Source organism: Phoenix dactylifera, chromosome 12, assembly GCF_009389715.1.
Source record: "Phoenix dactylifera cultivar Barhee BC4 chromosome 12, palm_55x_up_171113_PBpolish2nd_filt_p, whole genome shotgun sequence".
Taxonomy (NCBI): domain Eukaryota; kingdom Viridiplantae; phylum Streptophyta; class Magnoliopsida; order Arecales; family Arecaceae; genus Phoenix; species Phoenix dactylifera.
This window is the reverse complement of record NC_052403.1, coordinates 3,981,965-4,000,959: the sequence shown is the minus strand read 5'-3', so window position 1 is coordinate 4,000,959 and position 18,995 is coordinate 3,981,965. Positions and strand designations below refer to the sequence as shown.

The window sequence follows — 18,995 nt, the reverse complement described above, 5'->3', positions numbered from 1 at the left end:
AAAAATAGCTCTTTCATAAAAATTAAGGAAAACCCCCAATTCTTATCTGATGGGAATTAAAATATTTTTTTTAAATACTCTTAAATTTTTAAATAGAATGAGATAAGTTTTTTTTATTAAAAATGTAATAGATGTTTTACATAACATTTTTTCAAAAAATACATGCTCGGCTAGATATAAGTCATTCTGAAATTTACTATTTTTTATGATCAACTAAATATATAAAATTTATTATTTTAAATATTATATATATTTTAGTGAGGTTTTTTTTTTTTTTTTTTTTTACGAACCAAAGGGATTCTAGGAACTTGCATAAAATGTTGTAAGGAAGAGTAGAGAAATGTTAGGTTATACAAAGTATTTGTAGTAACGCATATGGTGCTAAGTGTTAGGCAATAATAATTAACAGGCTCTAAACGTCATATCAAGCCTGTCATTCTTGCACACGCGTCTCTAAGGTCATATCAAGCCTGTCATTCTTACACGTGTTTCGGACCATACGACTAGCCGCCGACGACTACAGCCCCGACATTCCTTTTGACTCCTCGCAGGATTTAGACGCGGATTTCTGCGAGCACTGTGTTTGCACGCGATGCCAGTTTTTCCAATAATTGGGCATTGGAAAGCAACGTAATGGCTTTCTGGTCCTCGTCACCACCAGTAGTTCCCCTCTAAGACTATCGCTTGCTTTGATTTTTTTTTTAATTTTATTTTTAAGTGGAGTGATAGGTACTGTTGCTGGAATTTGGACCCATGGGTGACCAGCGGCCGAGAAGGAGGAGCTCCGGCATGAGATGGCGGGTGGCGGTCCATCGGCGGACGGCGTCCTCCGGGGGACATGCAAAAAAGCCAGTGGCCGGGGTTTCCGGCGTCGGCCCTCCGATGCTTAAGTTAGAAGTGGCAAATGTGGAAAGGGAGAGGAAAATCTATCTCCCATAGTTTCAGAGTCCAGCCCCTTCTAAGAGGGAGGGTTTTCCTTTTATAGAGGGGTGCGGGTGTACCTTGATGCGACGGGGCGAACGGGTTACTGTCATGATTGAGCATGATCGTATAAATTAATGCACGATCGCGTGAATTAATGCACTGCCGTGGGGGATCAGGCCGTAGCCAGTGAGTCGTCGTGGCTGATCGGACGTAGCTGAGTGGGTCAACTATTTGCCGTGGAAGGCTTGAGATCCGTAGATAGCGTGCGCATTGATTGTTGAATGAACCGGAGATCTGCGGAGGTCTGCGCATTGATCGTTGAGTGAGCCGGAGATCTGCGGAGGTCATGCGCCTTAATTGTTGCAGGGCATGGTCTCCGGTCGAGCTGCAGAAGGATGTGACTGCAGCAGGTGGATAGGGAGGTCGGGCGTCCGGTTGGACGTCTTGAAGTCGGACGCTTCCAGGTCGAGCGCCTCCAAGTCGGGCATCGGTGATGCATTCATGCGTTTTGGAGTAATCCGTTCCCCCCCCCCCCCCCCCCCCCCCAACAGGTTCAACTAAAAGAAAGGATAACAAACAACGTACCTAAACATTAGACCCTCAAAGAAAACCACTCCATACATATCAACAGCGAGGATCCAAACTGTCACGGTATTTAAGCAGGACATCGCCATGAATTGCATTGCCCTGCAGCCTGATTCCCTTCATGAGGTATGTAAGCAGCCAAGAATGTTAAGGTTGTACGCTTCCATATGCAAAAAGATCTTGCATCGGTGTGTTGTTCTTCATCATGCATAAAGCAGATTTATAATCCAAAACGATACTTTTCTGTTCCATTACATTTAGTATATCTCAGAAGTTATATATACTCATGTACAGATTCCATATAAAAACAATAGCATAAGCTATAGGATCATACTAACAAAAAAAAATACTAGAGCCCCTAAAATTACTCTAACATAGTTATGCTAACAAAGGAAAATATTACTGAATGATACAGAATCACGCTAACAAAAAAAAATATTATGAGCTGATATGTGATCCATAAAATTATGCTAATACTTTCCACCAAAATCATGTATCAATTGCTTGTTTGTTGTCTCTATAACTCCTTCTCGGGGTACAAGTTTAATATTTTTTCCATCACGTTGTTTTATCTTCTCTTTGTTAGAACTCAGCCAATAAGAATTTATCATTTAAAATTTTAGGCAATTAGCTAACCTTTTTAAACTCATCGTTACTCTATCTCTATTTTGCTTGGGCGGTCAATGTCTTGACATCTATATTGTTGTCATTGTAGATTAATAGTTTTGCTACCGATCACTCATTTTCGCTTTACTAGATTCAATAGTTTACGGTCAGAGTTAGCAAGCAGCTATTTGTCCATTTCTTTTGATTTTCAAACGACAAGTGCATTTTCTCCACCATTTCTGCTTCTTTGATTTAACATTTTAGAAATTGGATCAGTACTTCTTCATTTTGCCAGTCTTGAGGTACCCCATTTTCTTCTCTATTGCTTCTATTCACCTTTCTTGGTTCAGTGGAACTTCCTTGATTTCTCCTCTCTTTGTCACTCCCTTTGTTTTATATGATTTTTTTACCCTCAACACTGTTAGTTTGTCAACTCTAGAAGGCAAGTATCCTCCTTAGGGCTAGTGTCGGGGTTATGGTTATTTAACAACTATTTGTTCATGAACTCGACAATTACAATTCCAAGAATCCCAACTTCCATACCCTTCACCATTACTGAGAATGCCAAAAGGCAAACTTTGAACTATGTAGTACTACTATATATATATATGTAAACATATTAAAAACTGGGTCCAATTTCCACATCACTTAAAACTACACTTCTATCAAGAGGTGAAGGAAGAGGCCTAAAGCATCACCCAAATAACTCCTATGCAAGAATCAAGTTGTTGTTAAAAAAAATTGTGCTATAAATCTGTCTCCAAATCCAATTTTAATTAATAGTCCCATTTCTCAACCTCTATTTGATTTTCCAATTAAACATGCTTGCCAACTCGATATTTCCTCTAATGATGTGGGGAAGATGCCATTGTCACCATCATGCCGGCTCTTTTTTGACTTAAAAGTCATTGATTAGAAGGCCCCAAGGGAAGAAGTCATTGGAGATTCTCCAGTATATCACGGGGGGATGGGAGCTTTGGAAGCTTGTTGTGTGTTTGATTTTGTCATCCGTGACATGGGACTTTTCATTGCAATGTTCATGTTCTTTAGCAGTAGCTATCAATCAAGTGATGTAAGGACTTCACCAAGATAAGAGAAGCAAGTTACTGATGAGGACTCATCATTCCATCATGATTCATTTTATCCTTTCTCATCAAATGAAATATCTTTTAGCTTTTGCTTTATAATTAAATGGTGTTTGCTTGACATGTACACTGTTCGGTTTTAATTGCGCTGGTAAATCATAACGAAAAAGTTGGTTGAATTGATTGAAATCTACACAATATTTATCATCAAAATCTCTCACACACCGGCGCGCATGCACAATCATATGCACAAACATAATGAGGCCTGCAATTTACTCCCTTTTATGTCTCCTCGTGGAAAATAAAAAGCCGGACTTAGAATCCACTTATTCAATCTTTTTATCAACATTAATCTCTCACTCCACTAGGACAGTTGGCTTTCATGAACTAAAAAAGAGTCAATTCATCAATGCGCTACGCTACCCATCACCATTGAATGTTGGAGCAAAAATTCTATGGAAGGATAAAAGTATGGCATAGGACCACCGTTTCTTGGCTCCACATAAGTAGAAAATCTAATTTGAGGTTGAGACAAAGAAGATGCCGATGTCAAGGTAAACTGATAGTTGAAGTAGGATTGGCAAATTAAAAGATGATTAAACATTCTCAAGGCAGATCAAGAGTGAAGCTAGTAAGGCATTAGCATAGATTGTTTGAGATGATTTGGACGAGTACAGTTTGATCTTGAGACCTATTTTGATTTGCGAGGAGAGTATTTTGAGGGAAAACTATTTAAGGATGATCCTATTTCAAATACATTCATATCTTGTCCAGCCTTGTGTAATTGTCACTATCTCCATGTCATAGATTTTTTTTTTTTTTTGTTCTTTTTCAGCAACCAACGTTAAACATCTTTGCTTGGGTACCGTAACAAAGCCTAAAATATTGGACCCAAATATAGTGCAAGACCATAATGTGAGCCGATCGGTACGAGCAAGGCCAGGTTCAGGCCCCAACCAGAGAAAAAGCTGCATGTCTTCACCTAAATCTGGCCTATTCACGGAATTTTGGGCTGTCAAGTTTCACCTACTCAACATGGTGAAAATAAGGATACTTCCTTTTGTTAGCTACGTTCAAGTGCATGTATCACTAGACTTGGCATGCACGTAAATGACCACAGTTTTCCATTGAAACGTCCTTCGTCCCAAAATGACAATATATCTTATGAAATTTTCCACAGTTGCATTCCATCTGTGACAGAGACAATCTAGAAAGACTCGTCAAGTAGTTTATTTACTTTGACAAGGAGAGACCTCTCCTAGCTAGAGTCCATTAATCAAATCAGAGTTAGGTTAATGCCTTTTATTCTTAGATGCCAGAACCAATGAACCATCCATGGCTTCTGATGCAGCCATTGAACAACATCTGAATGTGGTGTCACTGGTTATCAGATTCGCAAACATATATACTTTGACAGGTGGATTGGTGTTAATGAGACATTGCACTATATAAATGATATTTCAAGTTGGATCCATGGTTATTTTAATAATGTGAGGAAAATAAGATTTGATTGTTAATCATGTTCCTACATTAGGATATAATTCTCAGGATGTTATTGCTTGTAATTTGGAATTCGTGGGAGGAGGCTGTTGCTAGGCATGTGGAGATTAGACATGGTCTATCTTTGGATGTTTTGGCCATAAATTTCAAACCATGCTAACTAGGTTTGCCCCCAACGGTCGAAGGCACAAGAGTTGGGATTCTTGGAAATGCAACCACCAGAGTTTAGGAGGTGAGCTAAGTAGGCAGGGAATGGACTGGTCTAAGCTAGGCCACGCTCCTACCCGAGCATGGCCCGAATTTTTTTTGACTTCGGGCTTGGCTTAAGTCCGAAATTTTTGGGCAAATGCTAGCTTAAGCCCAAACACAAGCCTGACCCATACCCGATTGGGCAAGCCCAAATTACCTATTTAGACCAAAAACTAGGCTAGCTTGAACTCAGTTGAAGTTTAATCTTGCATATTGTAGCTTTATATTAGCAATCATTGGATGATCAGAAACATATTTACCAGAAGAGTAAATTAATAATATAGAATTGCAAATAGTTTTGTTATTTTCTAAACAAGTATCTCACTGTATAATTACTAACTTATCAATCAGCACTAAATAATAGACTATTTTCCAAAATTTGCTCTCTCCCATAACATAAGTAAATGATACATTATTCTCCTTTACTTTTCGATCATTCTCTCCAAATAAATATAAAAAAATCCAAGTGAGATGTGAAGTCGATGCCCTAGAGCCAGAAAGCAAGTGAGAAGCCAATGCCCATTTTGCTAGTTTTAAGCTTTGGAGCTAGAAAAGAAAGACTACCAATGTAAACGTGAAGTCACGAGGCATGCCGATCCATTTTGAGGCTAGCCATGCAACGTGAACCGGTGAGAAAAAACAACTGTTGATAGGGTGGGTGAGACATAGATAGAGTTATTTTCGATATCGGAGGAAAGGTTGATTCCCCCCCCTCTCCGCCCAATAATAGAAGCGCCAATACCCTTATAGGAAAAGGCCTTATGATTCCCCTCCTTGCAAGATTAGCGATAATTTCCTATGAGATCCCCAGCTTGACAATCTCCAGCCCCTCATCCCCTCTCTTTACATTCCCTTTCTCCCCATCGTTAAAGTCCCCCATAGTGTACTCCGTGAAAGCCACATCAGTAGCCTTGAACCCCAGTGGTTCCGCCGAGAAATGGAACTCCCTCGGTGAAACACCACCGAACCCAAGCTTTTCCATGACTACAATACCATGGAATGGCTAGAATATACTGGCAGTGGTAGAGGACAAGGGCTTCGCAGAGATCAATGACGACAACCAAAGTGATTCCGTTGAGACTAGGGTGGCTAGGTATCACCTCAACATCAAGAAGGCAATCGAAGCTGACCTCTGGAACATGTAATTCATCATTCTAAGGTAGAAATCCTAGATGGAGAGAGAGGTGGAGGGAGGATAAACCCTAGAAAATGGCTAGGGTTTTGGGGAAGAGAGGGAAGGAGAAGAGGAGGCGGGAGAGGGTGGGGAGATTAGCGATCGGTGAATCGAGTCTACGGATTGAGCCTGCAAATTGATCAGGCCATATAATATAAAAAGGTTGGATTGAACCACTTATGACTCGAGCCTAATTTTGAAATATACTCGGCTGCTTAAGTTTGGGCTCTATTTCAGGCTTTATTCAGGCTCGGGCTTAGACGGAGCCAATGATATACTCGAGCTTGGCTTGAAAAATACAAGAATTCTATATTCAAGTCCAAACCCAATCTCTTTCGAACCTAGCTTGTAGCCCAACTAGAAGACGGCTCGGCCTGATGAGCCTCGGGGGAATTAGTATCATCGTTGGACTTTGTGAAAAGGAGAGCTGGCTTCTAGCTAGTCTTCCATTTAGATGATAAAAAGCAATTTAAGGAAAAAAAGTAACAGTCCCAAAATTACAGAAAATTCACAAATAATTGTTAGACAACTCAGACCCTAGAACATTGAACTTTATAAAACAAATTAAGTAATAGAAGAAAACGGGTGGTCTAAGGCTTGAAACATGGTTCAGTGATTGTTACCTAACCCTAGCCCTTCACAGCCGGCTAGTTGCTAAGCATCGAACCTAGGATTGATGAATGGAAAAAGATTAGAGCATCAAAAGCCCAAAAATTAGAGAATGGTTATTAGCTAAACGCATCTAATCAATGAACATTTAACCCGGAATGCATAACCCCTCATACCAAGCAATATTTAGGCCGATTACAAGCATTTTCAGCCCTAAATTTGTAAGCAAGTTCTATGTGTTGAAATACCAAGGAATTGGAGCAACATGGGAGCTCTACCGTCAAAGAATGGAGGTGAATGCAACTTGTATGGACAGGGCCCATTTCTACCCACTCTTGCTCAGACCCCATCACCAGTTTAGATGCGGCCAATAACACAACAGGGGGAAGGGTGAGACTTATCCAACTTACATATAGATTCGGAGATGTATCAAAACCTTTTCTGAAAGAGGAGCAGATCAAGTACTTATGTTTCCCGCTAGCATTTAAATCCTAAGCTGACTAGGATTATACAACTTGACCCTTGATCAAGCCTTGACTCAGGTTCGTTGAAGTGACACTTAAGTCAATACTAACAAACTTCGACTCTAGCTGACACACTAAAATTAATAAATAAATAATCGATAAGGCAATGTTACCGGATATAGGATTCACATTTACTCTCAACGCTCTCATAGTTCAAGTTCATACGCAACCATTAAAATGATTAACCATTTAAGGTGTTGGGTAGGCACTGTAGCAAGTGACAAGCTCATTCATAGGCATATATGCAAGCCATTTGCCATATCAAAAGCTAAGTACCATTCTGATCATTCATACTAACATAAAATTAAACTGAGTGCAGAACGGAGCATCTAACCACAAACTCCTTGCAGGCAGTACTGAAAGGGGTGGACAAAAAAAGAAAAAGAAAAGAGGAGCAGAAAATAAGCTACTTAGCTAGCGTTCTCCATCAAGCTCTTGAACTCTCTGAAATCAATCCTCCCATCACCATCCTCATCAAATACTCGTATCATCCTCTCACAATCCTCCAGCTTCATCCCCTCCCATCCCAACCTCCTCAACACAGCCCATAGTTCCCTGGGGCTAATGAATCCGTCCTCGTTCCTGTCAAACACATAAAATGCTTCCTCCAACTCCTCCAAACTAGCTTCTTTCTCCTCCAACAACACATGAACTCCTTCCACTAGTCTACACTCCTTGCACTTGCCATCACCTCCACTCTCCCCCACTTCATCACTCCTCCAACCCACCATTCCAAGACTTCTCATGACCAATTTAATATCATCATAGGTTAGTTCTCCTCTATTGTTGCATGACTCACATTCCTTGGGCGGCAAGGCCTCGTCTTCGCCTTCCTCCTCCTCCTCCTCAACAAAGGGCTCATCTTGAACGATACACTTGATGGGGGTGAAAAGAAGGCGGATGATCAGTAAACAACCGCAAAGGATTCCTCTGGTGAAGATGGCTATGTTGCAAACTCTAAAGGACGTAAAGTATGCGATTAAGTTGAAGAAGACGGAGCCTTCCATCGCGACTTATCTTGGTGTGAATGAGATTTAAGCGATGACGACCTGATCCTTCTGTCATGTATGAAGGGCCATTTATAAGGTTTTTCTGCCCGTAAAGGAGTCTAGCTTCCAGGCAAGTGCATGGAAGGTGGTGGGAAGAGCAAATCCGTTTTGCAATTTACTTCCATGCAATTATATTGTTCCATTCCTTTCTTCCACGTAATAATTCCTGCAACTTCCGTGAACGGGTCTGGAAAGCGACCAACCTTTGACCAAAGCAACTATTCACATGGCCCAATGGACCTGAGCCCATACCCAGTTCTATGCACCGCCTTCCATTTGATCATGGCATCCAACATTTTTTTTTTTTTTTCGGGATAGATCGTACAGTTTTAGTATAAATACATCCAATTAAAGCAAAAAGAAAAAAATAGTTTAGAAGAAGAGGTGTGGTCATGCAGCTGTCTCCGAAAAAGCTGTCGAAGAGCAATAAAAAAGACAACCCAGTCAGCTTAAGGTGATCTCATAATAAAGGTTTTAAGTCTTTAACATATGGGTTCAGTGACCTCTGGTAGAGGTTGGAAAAGCTCAGACTTTGACCGAGTCCACAATTGACTTACAATGTATACTGTGGGTCTTCCTTATTTTTATGGAACTCAGTCTTCCTTATATTTATGGAACTCGGTCTTCTTTTTTTAAATGAAGTCTTTCCTTGTAAGTCCCTGGGTGACTGAAACCAACGTAACAACAGGCAGTTGCTGGTATCGGATTCCCATGACAAAGTAGCGTCTTAAAACTTGTAGGATATCCAGCTGACATAAACCGATAAACGAGCACTAGGACGTTGCTAGTCAACCATAATCCACATTTGAGATTAGTTAATTATTTCTAGGAGGCGCACATGGATTAAATCACATTGCAATTTCTGACAAAGAATTGAAGTCATCAAGAAAGATGCTTTGATGTCAAGCAAAGTGTTTCAATCCTATCTTAGGGTGCGGGCGATGATGTGCGCGATTCGACGTCATACATTGCTTATAGCCAATGTAATCTCATGTCAGTGGGCTTTAGGAGCCTAGTTTTGTCCTCCCCCTTCGCCCACCAAAATAAACAATAGACACAAAAGTAGCCCACATATTTGCAGCTTCAACGTAAGATGACAACAGAATCTATTGATATCAAATTGTTCGTGCGTGTTGACTCATCCATCTGTAACAACCCAGAACCTTACCTAAAATGGCTAGCCCGAAGGTATTATTTGGGTTTCTTTATCCTGTATAAGTACCCAAGATCTACCCAGCAAATAACCGATGTGGGACTAAACACACGTCCGCATGGGTCCTCACATACTCCCCCCATTTTAAGCCCTGACGTCTTCGTCAGACTAAGGATTCAAATCCATTCAAATCTAATCACAAACACCACGATCGGCCTGTGGTCAGCCCCAATAAAACTATGCTGCAGTGTCTCCTAGTCCACATAGGTTACAGGCTGGGTCCACTCTAATATCATTTGTTATAACCCAGGACCTCACCCAAAATGGCTAGCCAGAAGATATTATTTGGGTTCCTTAATCCTATATAGGTATCTAAGATCTATCCAGCGAATAACCGATGTGAGACTAAATACACACATGCATGGATCCTCACACTATCTGTTAAGATATGGAATGCATCTTAATTACAAACAAAAAAGAAGAAGATAAGAAATGCATCCTCGCAAGAATTAGATAAGGAGACATGACACATTTGGGGCTAAGTTATTAGTCGAAAATATAAATATATGATCTGAACCCGACCACAAACGAAAGATAACATAGATGGAATAGAGGTAATAGGTTTTGCAAACCAAACCAACAATATAATCCTTAAGGTCATAACTATTTCAGTCTATTACACCATGAACAAAATCTCCTCCTCTCTTGTAGCTCCCTATTTCATGGATCTCTCCGTCTCCTCTATCCCCGTTTGTTGGTTCCCTTTCCCTTCTATTTTTCTCATGTTTACCATCCGAAATGAGACTGGGAACCCGAGACCTAACAATTGGAATAAGCTGATAGATCAAAAGGATCAAACTAAATTGGAACTTCCCCAATTGTCATACATGTTACACTTGAAATTATGTCTACATTTGCAGCCACATGAAATGAGTAAACCACATGCGACATGCCGCTGGGATTTAAGTGACCTGTGCTGTATGACTCTGTCGATATGAAAGGAAGCATCAACTGTAAAATTTTTGCACACATATTGCCAATGTTATGAGTAACTGAGTATGTTTGGCATTCATTCCTCCCTCCTTGTAAGCCCCTTATTCTTAATTAAGCAACAGAGCAACTTTATTGCACCAAAGAAAAAGAAAAACGAAAAAAAAAAGCTTATGAACAATTGCTAGAATTGAGATTTATGGAGACAGTTTCTGACGTTTAAAGACCTAGATTTCAAAGTCACAATTCATGAAATTTGAACGTTAATATTACATAACAGCAAAAATTTTGAACTCTGTACCATGTTCCACGTTTATGGTTAGCTAAGTAAATTTTCTTGTGCAATTTCTGAGATTTGTTTTTTGAAGTCAAGAAAAATGCTTTGATGTGAAGTAAACTGATATAAATTCTAGACTGCCTTACGGTATGGGTAATCCACGTCATCCATGATGTTTCTTGCTCACGTAATCTCGGATTTTTGCAGTTGAGGAGCCTGCCTAGTTTTGCTCCCCCTCCCCCAAACAAAATAAACGATACAGCCTCTCTGTCTTGGCAACTTACACTCTAAATGGTGACAAAATCCATGCAAACACATTGAAACCAAAACATCCTTTACTTCTTTACCCATGTATCTGTTTTTCTTCTTTTCGAGAAGAAAAAAATAAACTTGACACATGCACTCGTTAAGGAATGCATCATCAAAAGAAAATAATTAGATGCGGAGATTATGGCTGCAAAATGATCAGACCAATCCGCATCCACAACAGGGGTCCGGACCAGGTCTTAAAGATTGAAACCTATTCACATTTTGGATCCTTTTACAGTGAGAAATGCGGTGAGAGTGCCACCATCCTGAATAGAACTCAGAACCTCAGGCCGCAGAGAGGGCACATTTCGGGTCAAGTTAATTGTCAAACATCATGAAGATATGATCAAAAGATAAAATAGGTTGAATGCAAGTATTGGATTTTCCAAACCGACCTATAACATAATCCTTCATAGACCTAAAATCTGTAATTCTTCTAACCTCTCGAACCATGAATATAATCTCCTCTACCCTCCTAGCTTCCTCTTTCCTAGCTCTCCATGCATTACCTCTGCCTCCCCTCCTCTGTTTCTATTTCTATCCTTCAACTATTACCTCTTTCCCTTCCTCTTCCCTCGTCTTCTCCACTCTTCTAAGCATTACCCTTCCCCTTTTCTTCTCACCACCTTCATCTGAAATAAGACCATCCAGGCAACTAAAGGATTGCCCTCAGATCGATCGGACAAGGTTCTCCAGGATCAAGACTACTAGAATAACACAAAAGGAAGCAAAATAAATTCATGTTCAAGCCAACCAAAATAAATTGGAACTTCTCTGACTCCTACATATCTCACACTTGAATTCTGCATAAATTTAACACATCTGCAGCCACATAAAATGTACAAACCATGTGCCAGATTTTACGTGACATGTCTGCCAAGCTTCAGATCTATGACCTTTAAGATAGTTTGCTGCACCACTGTATGAATATGAATGGGACTATCTATTGCAGAATTTTTACCCATATTATGCTCATATTGGAGCTTGTTTGACATTTATTTCTCCTTCCTTGCTAGTCCTCATTCTTAACTAAGAAACAGATAATTTTTCCTTTTAAAAAAGGCTTAGTTATGAATATTTGCTGGAATACAGATTTGTGGTGATGGATGTTCTAATGATCAAATACTTGCATTTAAAGTCAAAGCTCACGAATCTTGAAAATCAATATTTAATAACAGAAAAAAACATAAATCAAGAGTTCAATCCAGGCAGGCAAACTTTCCCCATCCTACTTACCAATTAAAAAGGCCCCCAATTGATCTAATTTTACCATCTGCAAGGTACTTAAATTGGAGAATGAAAAGGACATTGAATCTATTCAGGCAACTTGCTGATTAGCAGTAGTTTTACCTACTCTAGTTGGATGTTAAAGTCGTGGCCAGCCAGAAGGCAGACATCACATCCACAACGCCATGGAAGGAAACCTAACAGCAGATGAGAATAAAGGATATCTAGATAAGGAGGTAACTGAACAAACAGCCCTTGATTATTTGAACAGCTCTTGATCATTTCATTTTCTGGAAAACTACTGCAAAAACCATTCAGCCATGAACTGCTAAAATTATCTAACTCAAATAAGGCTTGGTGGTTATGGTTACGATGAGAGGGTACTGGTACCATGGTGATTATCTTGCCATCCCACGAAGCAGTTAGCCACTAAAGCTTTAAGATGATATAATCCAAGCCTGCAAAAAACCTCCATGGTTTTCATGCAAAATAAATAAATAAATAAACACCTCTAAATATGAATGCCAGGGAATGTCAAAGATAGATGGTGTCCACCCTACATAGAAATAATGGTGATTTGCGATTTTAAATGATGTTTTACAAATATGTAATAATTTTACGTAGTTCGAGAAATTTTTTATTAAAAAAAGAAGCTGAAATTATTGAGATGGGAAAGTCCACTTAGATTAGAATTTCCAGATATCATGAATTTTTTCTCATTCTCTATCTCCTTTTACCCTAGGTTATACCATTAGCCTCCCTAAAGTTTCATCCCTGATATACTATATTATGAAGTAAGAAAACATGATTGGAAAATACACTTGTCCATCACAATCCGAAGCCTATTTGCTTAAAATAGCAGATCCCTATCTCCTTGAGGTGGCAAACAGCAGCACTAGACCAAAACAAGCAGAATTCCTTTGCACGAGAAAGAAGTGATTATACAGTGTCAAATGTTGTAAATGATAGTGGCACAAAGTTTGCTCCAGCAGTAACTTCTATGATGAAGCGACCAACTACTACTGAATCACCACAAACTCAGTATTCTGCTGCTAATGCTTTAATGTCAAAACCAATTTTGAGCAAATAGAAGTAAATGTTACCGGTACAATGGAGAAAAACCTTGATACAAAAGATCAACAGCGACAAGCAAAGTAGGTTACAGTGAGCAGGAGACCGGTGTTATCAAACTAAAAGGTGCCAGGACTGTAGTTGTCTTGCTTCAAAGATGATGGAAAACCTTAGATCCCTAATCAAGCAGCATAAGATATCAAGCAATTCTCATACACAAGGCCATACAACAGTTTCAAACATTCTTCAACAAAAGGCTATGACAACATGCACATTACATTTTAGTTCTGACGTAAAATGACCTAGTTACTCTGTTCATGTTCTATACTTGCAATATAACTCAACCAAAATTTGCAAAAAGTATAGATATACCATGTGATATAATTGCTCCCTATTGTCAGCAAATGCTATACTGCCATCTTTCAACTGTCGCATGATTGATGTACAAAATTTGGAAAAAATAAGCTAATTATTGAGCTATTATAGTTATATAGGTATGATAGGTAAACTTTAATGAATTACAGTAAATCTTCAACAATGGTTTTCAGGGAGTATAGATGATGCTCAAAGTATCAAAAGCAATAAGCAAGTATCATTACCAAAATGGTATATAAAACAAATTGTCACCACATATGAGACACCGAGTGGATGAAAGCAACAGTATGTTCCATAACTTTCAACCTCCTCCATCATAGGCATTGAAGAAGATGCAGAAGTCATACTTTGAAGCGTTAAAAAACAACATAAAAACTTACCAATTTAATAGTACTGCCTGCATGCATGCAATATTTGAATAGAGAAAATCATACAACATCGTGATAAGAAATGTATACCTTGATCTCATTTAGAGAAGAGTTCATGGATTTGGACGTGTACTTTTTGTAGCTTTTCCCACCATTCGAACATCATTTATTGGAGATATAAACAAAAACCAGCCCTTTGTCTTAACATAATTGGACATAAAACTCCAACTCGTAATGCAAGAGAGGTAATAATTAATAAACTATGTTTCAGAGAAGCTATAGGTAATAACTTTTCCCCTCTATGATACAACGTTCTTGAGCCAATGGAAAATCTTCACAAACCTGACAGCTCTAGTGGCGGCTTAAGGAAAAGCATGAGTAAGCTCTGAAGCCAGCCTTCTGTCAGAAGTGATCATGAATCATCGTTTATCAAATAACTTAACGAAGTGACACCATATTAGGGCCACAAATAAAAGCAACTCCAATATGCTTAAACCAAGGGGGCATTTTTGCATTAACAGTCCATGCAATTGAAGTTCTTTACAGGAACCATCACAGCAGATCCCCTCATGTGCTCTCTTGAAATGTCTGTGATCGAGTCAATGCTGCCGGATTTGCCAGTAGGACTTGAGCAGCATCTGTTGTGTGACCCTTGTTTTCAGTTTTAGAATGGAAAGCTTTAAAAATGCCACCTTTCTTGATGGACTTATGAGGCCTAATACCTAGGGTTGCCCAAATAGAGCTCTTTGCAGCTTCATCTGGATCATCAATTCTCAGGGTCTTGGGAACCCATAAAGACTTCTCTGTCTCGCTTTGTAAAGCAGCATCTCTAGAATGCTTGCCTAAGTTTGGAGAGCTATTACCTGAACAACCTCTGCTGCTTGCAGATGATGATGGTGATAGGCCACCATTAGATCCAACCCAGGGAATATTCAGGATTCCACTGGGGCAGCTAGACATGCAACCCCAAAATGAACTGGGCACATATTGGAATGGAATAGTAGGTGCACAAAAAGCAGGAGTGGTCATCATAGGTGGGCACCATGGGACTGGATTCGGACTGCCATTCTCCGGTCTGTAAACCAGCTCAGAAGAGCACTGACCTGCAGCAATGGAACTAACACTGTTCCATCCTGGATGCCATGGGTAAATCCAAGGAGGCCCAGGAAAACTTTGAAGGTGGTGCATCAGAGTTAGTCCATTACAGTAGCCCTGCAAGCCATTTTGTTCAATGTGAACTGGAATTTCATGATGATCATTTTCCACACAATTAGAGGGTGTCACAGAAGATTTACAAGAGGCTTCTTCCCTGTTTTCTCCACCAGCCGAAAAGTCTGTCTCAGCATTTCTCTTCTGTTCTCCGAGACTAAGCACAGAGGCCATGGACTCACAAAGTGGTGCTTCTGAACCAAATTTGAGGACAGTACCATTTCCTTTCAAGGGCCTCATGGGAGCAGAAAGACCAGCAGGAAGAGCCTGATGACTGCATGAATCAGAGGCATCTACTCGATTACATGGCATTCCATCAGATGTCACATAATGGCAATGTGATGCAGAGTGCTTATTTTTTCTCCTTCCAGAACCTACTGGAACATTCCTCATTGTCCCTCCAGCAGTCCAGTATCTCTGACAATTCTTACAGAAGTGCCTAGGTTGGTTTACATTATAGTTGTTATAGTAACAGAACTTGGTATCCAAACTGTCGCAGCGAGGACATGGCAGAATCTTGTCTGGCTTCTTGAGCACCTTCTCTTGGATGGAGGCATGGGCCTTAGTCTGATCTTTCTCAGGCTTAGGATCTGCCACCGCATTGTCATCACGACTGGACATGTGATGGTCATCTTCTTTGCCACTGTTAGAACCAGAACAGCTAACTGGCTTAGTCTGGTCCAACTTCTCTGCTGCATCAGAAATCGAATCTTTGACTTCAGTATCTATGACTTCTCTTCTTTCATCCTGAAACACAGGATCCAATCAAAACACTTTGCAATGAAATGAAAAAGCAGCAACCAGCAGGAGAAAAAACTGTTATTAAGTGTATATGTAAACCCAAAATGGAAAAGAGTCGACAATCTTCAACAATCATCACTAAAAACCTAATACTTCCACCAAAAAGCACCTTAAAATTTCTGATTAATTTTCTAACTTTGTTCACATTGTTGGAACTAGTTTTTGTACAGAACCTTCAAGTGGTTATCCTGATAGCTCCTCCTCCTATTTTACATAGTTAGGCATCTCAACTTTCCTGAATCTGAAGAGTCCTACTTAGAAATGTATGAAGGAATTGTAGATCAGCTGTCTGTTTTTCTCTCAAGGCGATCACTGCCAACCATGTATCATACTCCATCCATCATTTAATGCGGGAGAAAAGTGGAGAAATACTGGTGCTGAATATGATTGATTTTGAGAATAAGTGGATGCCAACATATGCAAACTATTTAGATATGATAATTACTTGTAATGTTGTAAACTAGCTACTTGATCATTTCTTCCTTTTCTTGTTCTATAAGTTGCCTGTTGATCATTTAACAATGTCTAAAGCACTGTTATTCATGTAATGGATGTAAATTAAAATTCAGTGCCCTTTTGAATCACCTTCTTTTTGAATATTTGTCTGCCTAATAATGATTTATTAGTGAAATATAAATTGTTCCTGATGGATTATAGATGTTCTTTTGGCATTGAAGTTATTAGACCTCTGGTCAGATAATACTTGCAACACATGCAAACCCCCTTAAAATAGCTTAAAGATATCAACTATAACATCAAACATAAAAACATTACATCCTAATTATCCTCTAAATTTAGAAGAACCAATATTATAACCAACATTAAAGCTCACATTTCTCCCCAATGAATCTTGATTCAACCACCGGAGTTTCTGTTTATAGAAGGTGCATTATCAAGACATGCAGTTCATTTTTAGGTGATAAACAAGATTTATAACGGGGATTCATGTCCATTTCCCGGGTCATATCATTATTTTGAGATTTAAAGCAACAGCTGAAATCTCTTTTTTTTTTAAATATATTTTTTTATCAGATTTGAATCTATATCCAGGGAAACTTACTAGAATCTATTCATATTAGACAGGGTTTAGGGCTTTAGTAATTGGTATCCAAAATCATCCGAAAAGGAATCAATTTTCAATTTTTTCAAAAAACATATGTGAATCAACTTATTTTTTTCATGAATTCCAAAGTTTGAACGACGAGAAAACAGAATATTAATCACGGTAAGCAATTGAAGTCCAAAAATTGATCGTGTATCCACTAGCTAAAAAGCATCAAAGCATAAACCAAAAAAAAAAGATGAATTTTACCATCGGAACACCTCAAATCAAATATCAATACATCTTCCATTAAGAAATTATGATAGAAAAAATATAATTTTTCAATCATATATTCATTCAATCCACAACCAAGAATCAAAAAAAAAAATCCATAAAATAAAGAACGAAATCAACCAACAAAATGAACAACAAACAACGACCATTTCAACTAACTACCACTCAAACCATAGAAGAAGATGAGGTCATAACAAAGAAGGGCAATCCCGTTCTCTCCTCACCTTCTCCTCGACGGCCGGCGCCTCCTCCGTCGCCGGAGCCGGGACGGAGATCTCTCCGGCCTCCACCTGGGCCTGTCCCTCCGGCAGAGGGATTGTCCTACCGAAGAGCTTGATCGCCGGATCTCTCGCGTCGGCCATCTCCCCGCCGCCACGATCTCTCCACCCCAAGTCCAAGGATTTGGAAGTTCACCTCGGTGGGGAGGAGGAGCGAGCGCGGAAAGCGAGAGGGGTAATTGTAAAAGAAACCCGAGAAGGTGACCTGGGGATGCCGGTTAAAACGTGGAAAGACATTCGCACCGCATTTCGATACACTCAACGCAACTCTACCACGATCGCGTGGGACCCATAAAGAGTGGGGCCCACATAATCCAGTGGGTGGGAATATGGGTGATCTAAAATACTGGCGACCGTTGTAGGAGGCGGTGACTGGATGCCAGGTGGGAGTCCAAGTCAGCGGAAGCGGAGCCACCGGTTCATGGTGATCATATGGGATGGCGTCATCGTCTGGAATGGACGGTGATACGGCCATGCGGGGACATCTGGGTCCCACATCCGGCACAGGCATGTGCCCATTTGCCCCTCCTTTCCATTTTCAATCTAATCTAATGGAAAAAGGTTGGAGATGTCATAAAACTGGCCCTGGCCATTTGGACACTGCCAATGCCTTGGGCTAGCATTGTGCTGGGTTTCATTTCCAGCTTTTATGATTTTGCCATTTTATATTAATTTTTATTATTCAATTTTATAAAAAAATAATTAATATAAAAATAATATTCAACTTAAATTTATATTATAATAAAAATATAAATATAATTAATATCATATTTATATTCATATTTGTTTAGGACAAATGTGAATAGCTTAATATCCTATTTTTATATGTATTCGTTTAAAAAAATATACATATTAATTTTAATATCGATAATTATATTTATATTCGCTAAAAAATATGGATACGGGCATGGATTGTCAATATTCAAATCATATCATCTATTTTCTAGCTTAGCATATAAAGAAAATCTATAAATCGAACTGGTATCTTAATTTTTAACACTTTTGTTTTCAAAAAATTGTAGCTTAAATATATTCTCTTTAGAATTTGAATAATAAGCAGTTATGAAGTACCTAATCCAAACCAAAAATTGTTTGCGAAAATATATAGAGGGGGTTGAATTGGGGGGTAAAGTAGTTATTTTCTTTATGACATGGCAAAGTAGTTACTTTTTTTTTTTTTGTTAGGGCGGGTGGAACATACCTGACATATTTTATTGAATCCAATTCATGATTTCTTTTCTTCTTTCCATTCGTTGATTCTTTTATATTAGCTTTTCTCCTTTTTATTTCTGTTTT

General features: G+C 39.2%; 2 protein-coding genes across 2 annotated transcripts; both read right to left on the bottom strand.

The window, feature by feature from the left end:
- Nucleotides 1-7,508: 7,508 nt before the first annotated feature.
- LOC103705990 (calmodulin-like protein 7) lies at nt 7,509-8,376 on the bottom strand. The gene has a single exon (XM_008789920.3). It carries the CDS (start codon nt 8,261-8,263, stop codon nt 7,667-7,669), a length of 597 nt encoding a protein of 198 aa, XP_008788142.2. The 5' UTR covers nt 8,264-8,376; the 3' UTR covers nt 7,509-7,666.
- Nucleotides 8,377-14,148: 5,772 nt separating this feature from the next.
- Nucleotides 14,149-17,866, bottom strand: LOC103705885 (cyclic dof factor 1-like). The gene is made up of 2 exons (XM_008789770.4): nt 17,646-17,866; nt 14,149-16,031 (listed from the first exon to the last, which is right to left on the bottom strand). The coding sequence occupies exons 1-2, from the start codon at nt 17,781-17,783 to the stop codon at nt 14,643-14,645; spliced, it is 1,527 nt and encodes a 508-aa protein (XP_008787992.2). The 5' UTR covers nt 17,784-17,866; the 3' UTR covers nt 14,149-14,642.
- Between the last annotated feature and the right edge of the window lie 1,129 nt (nt 17,867-18,995).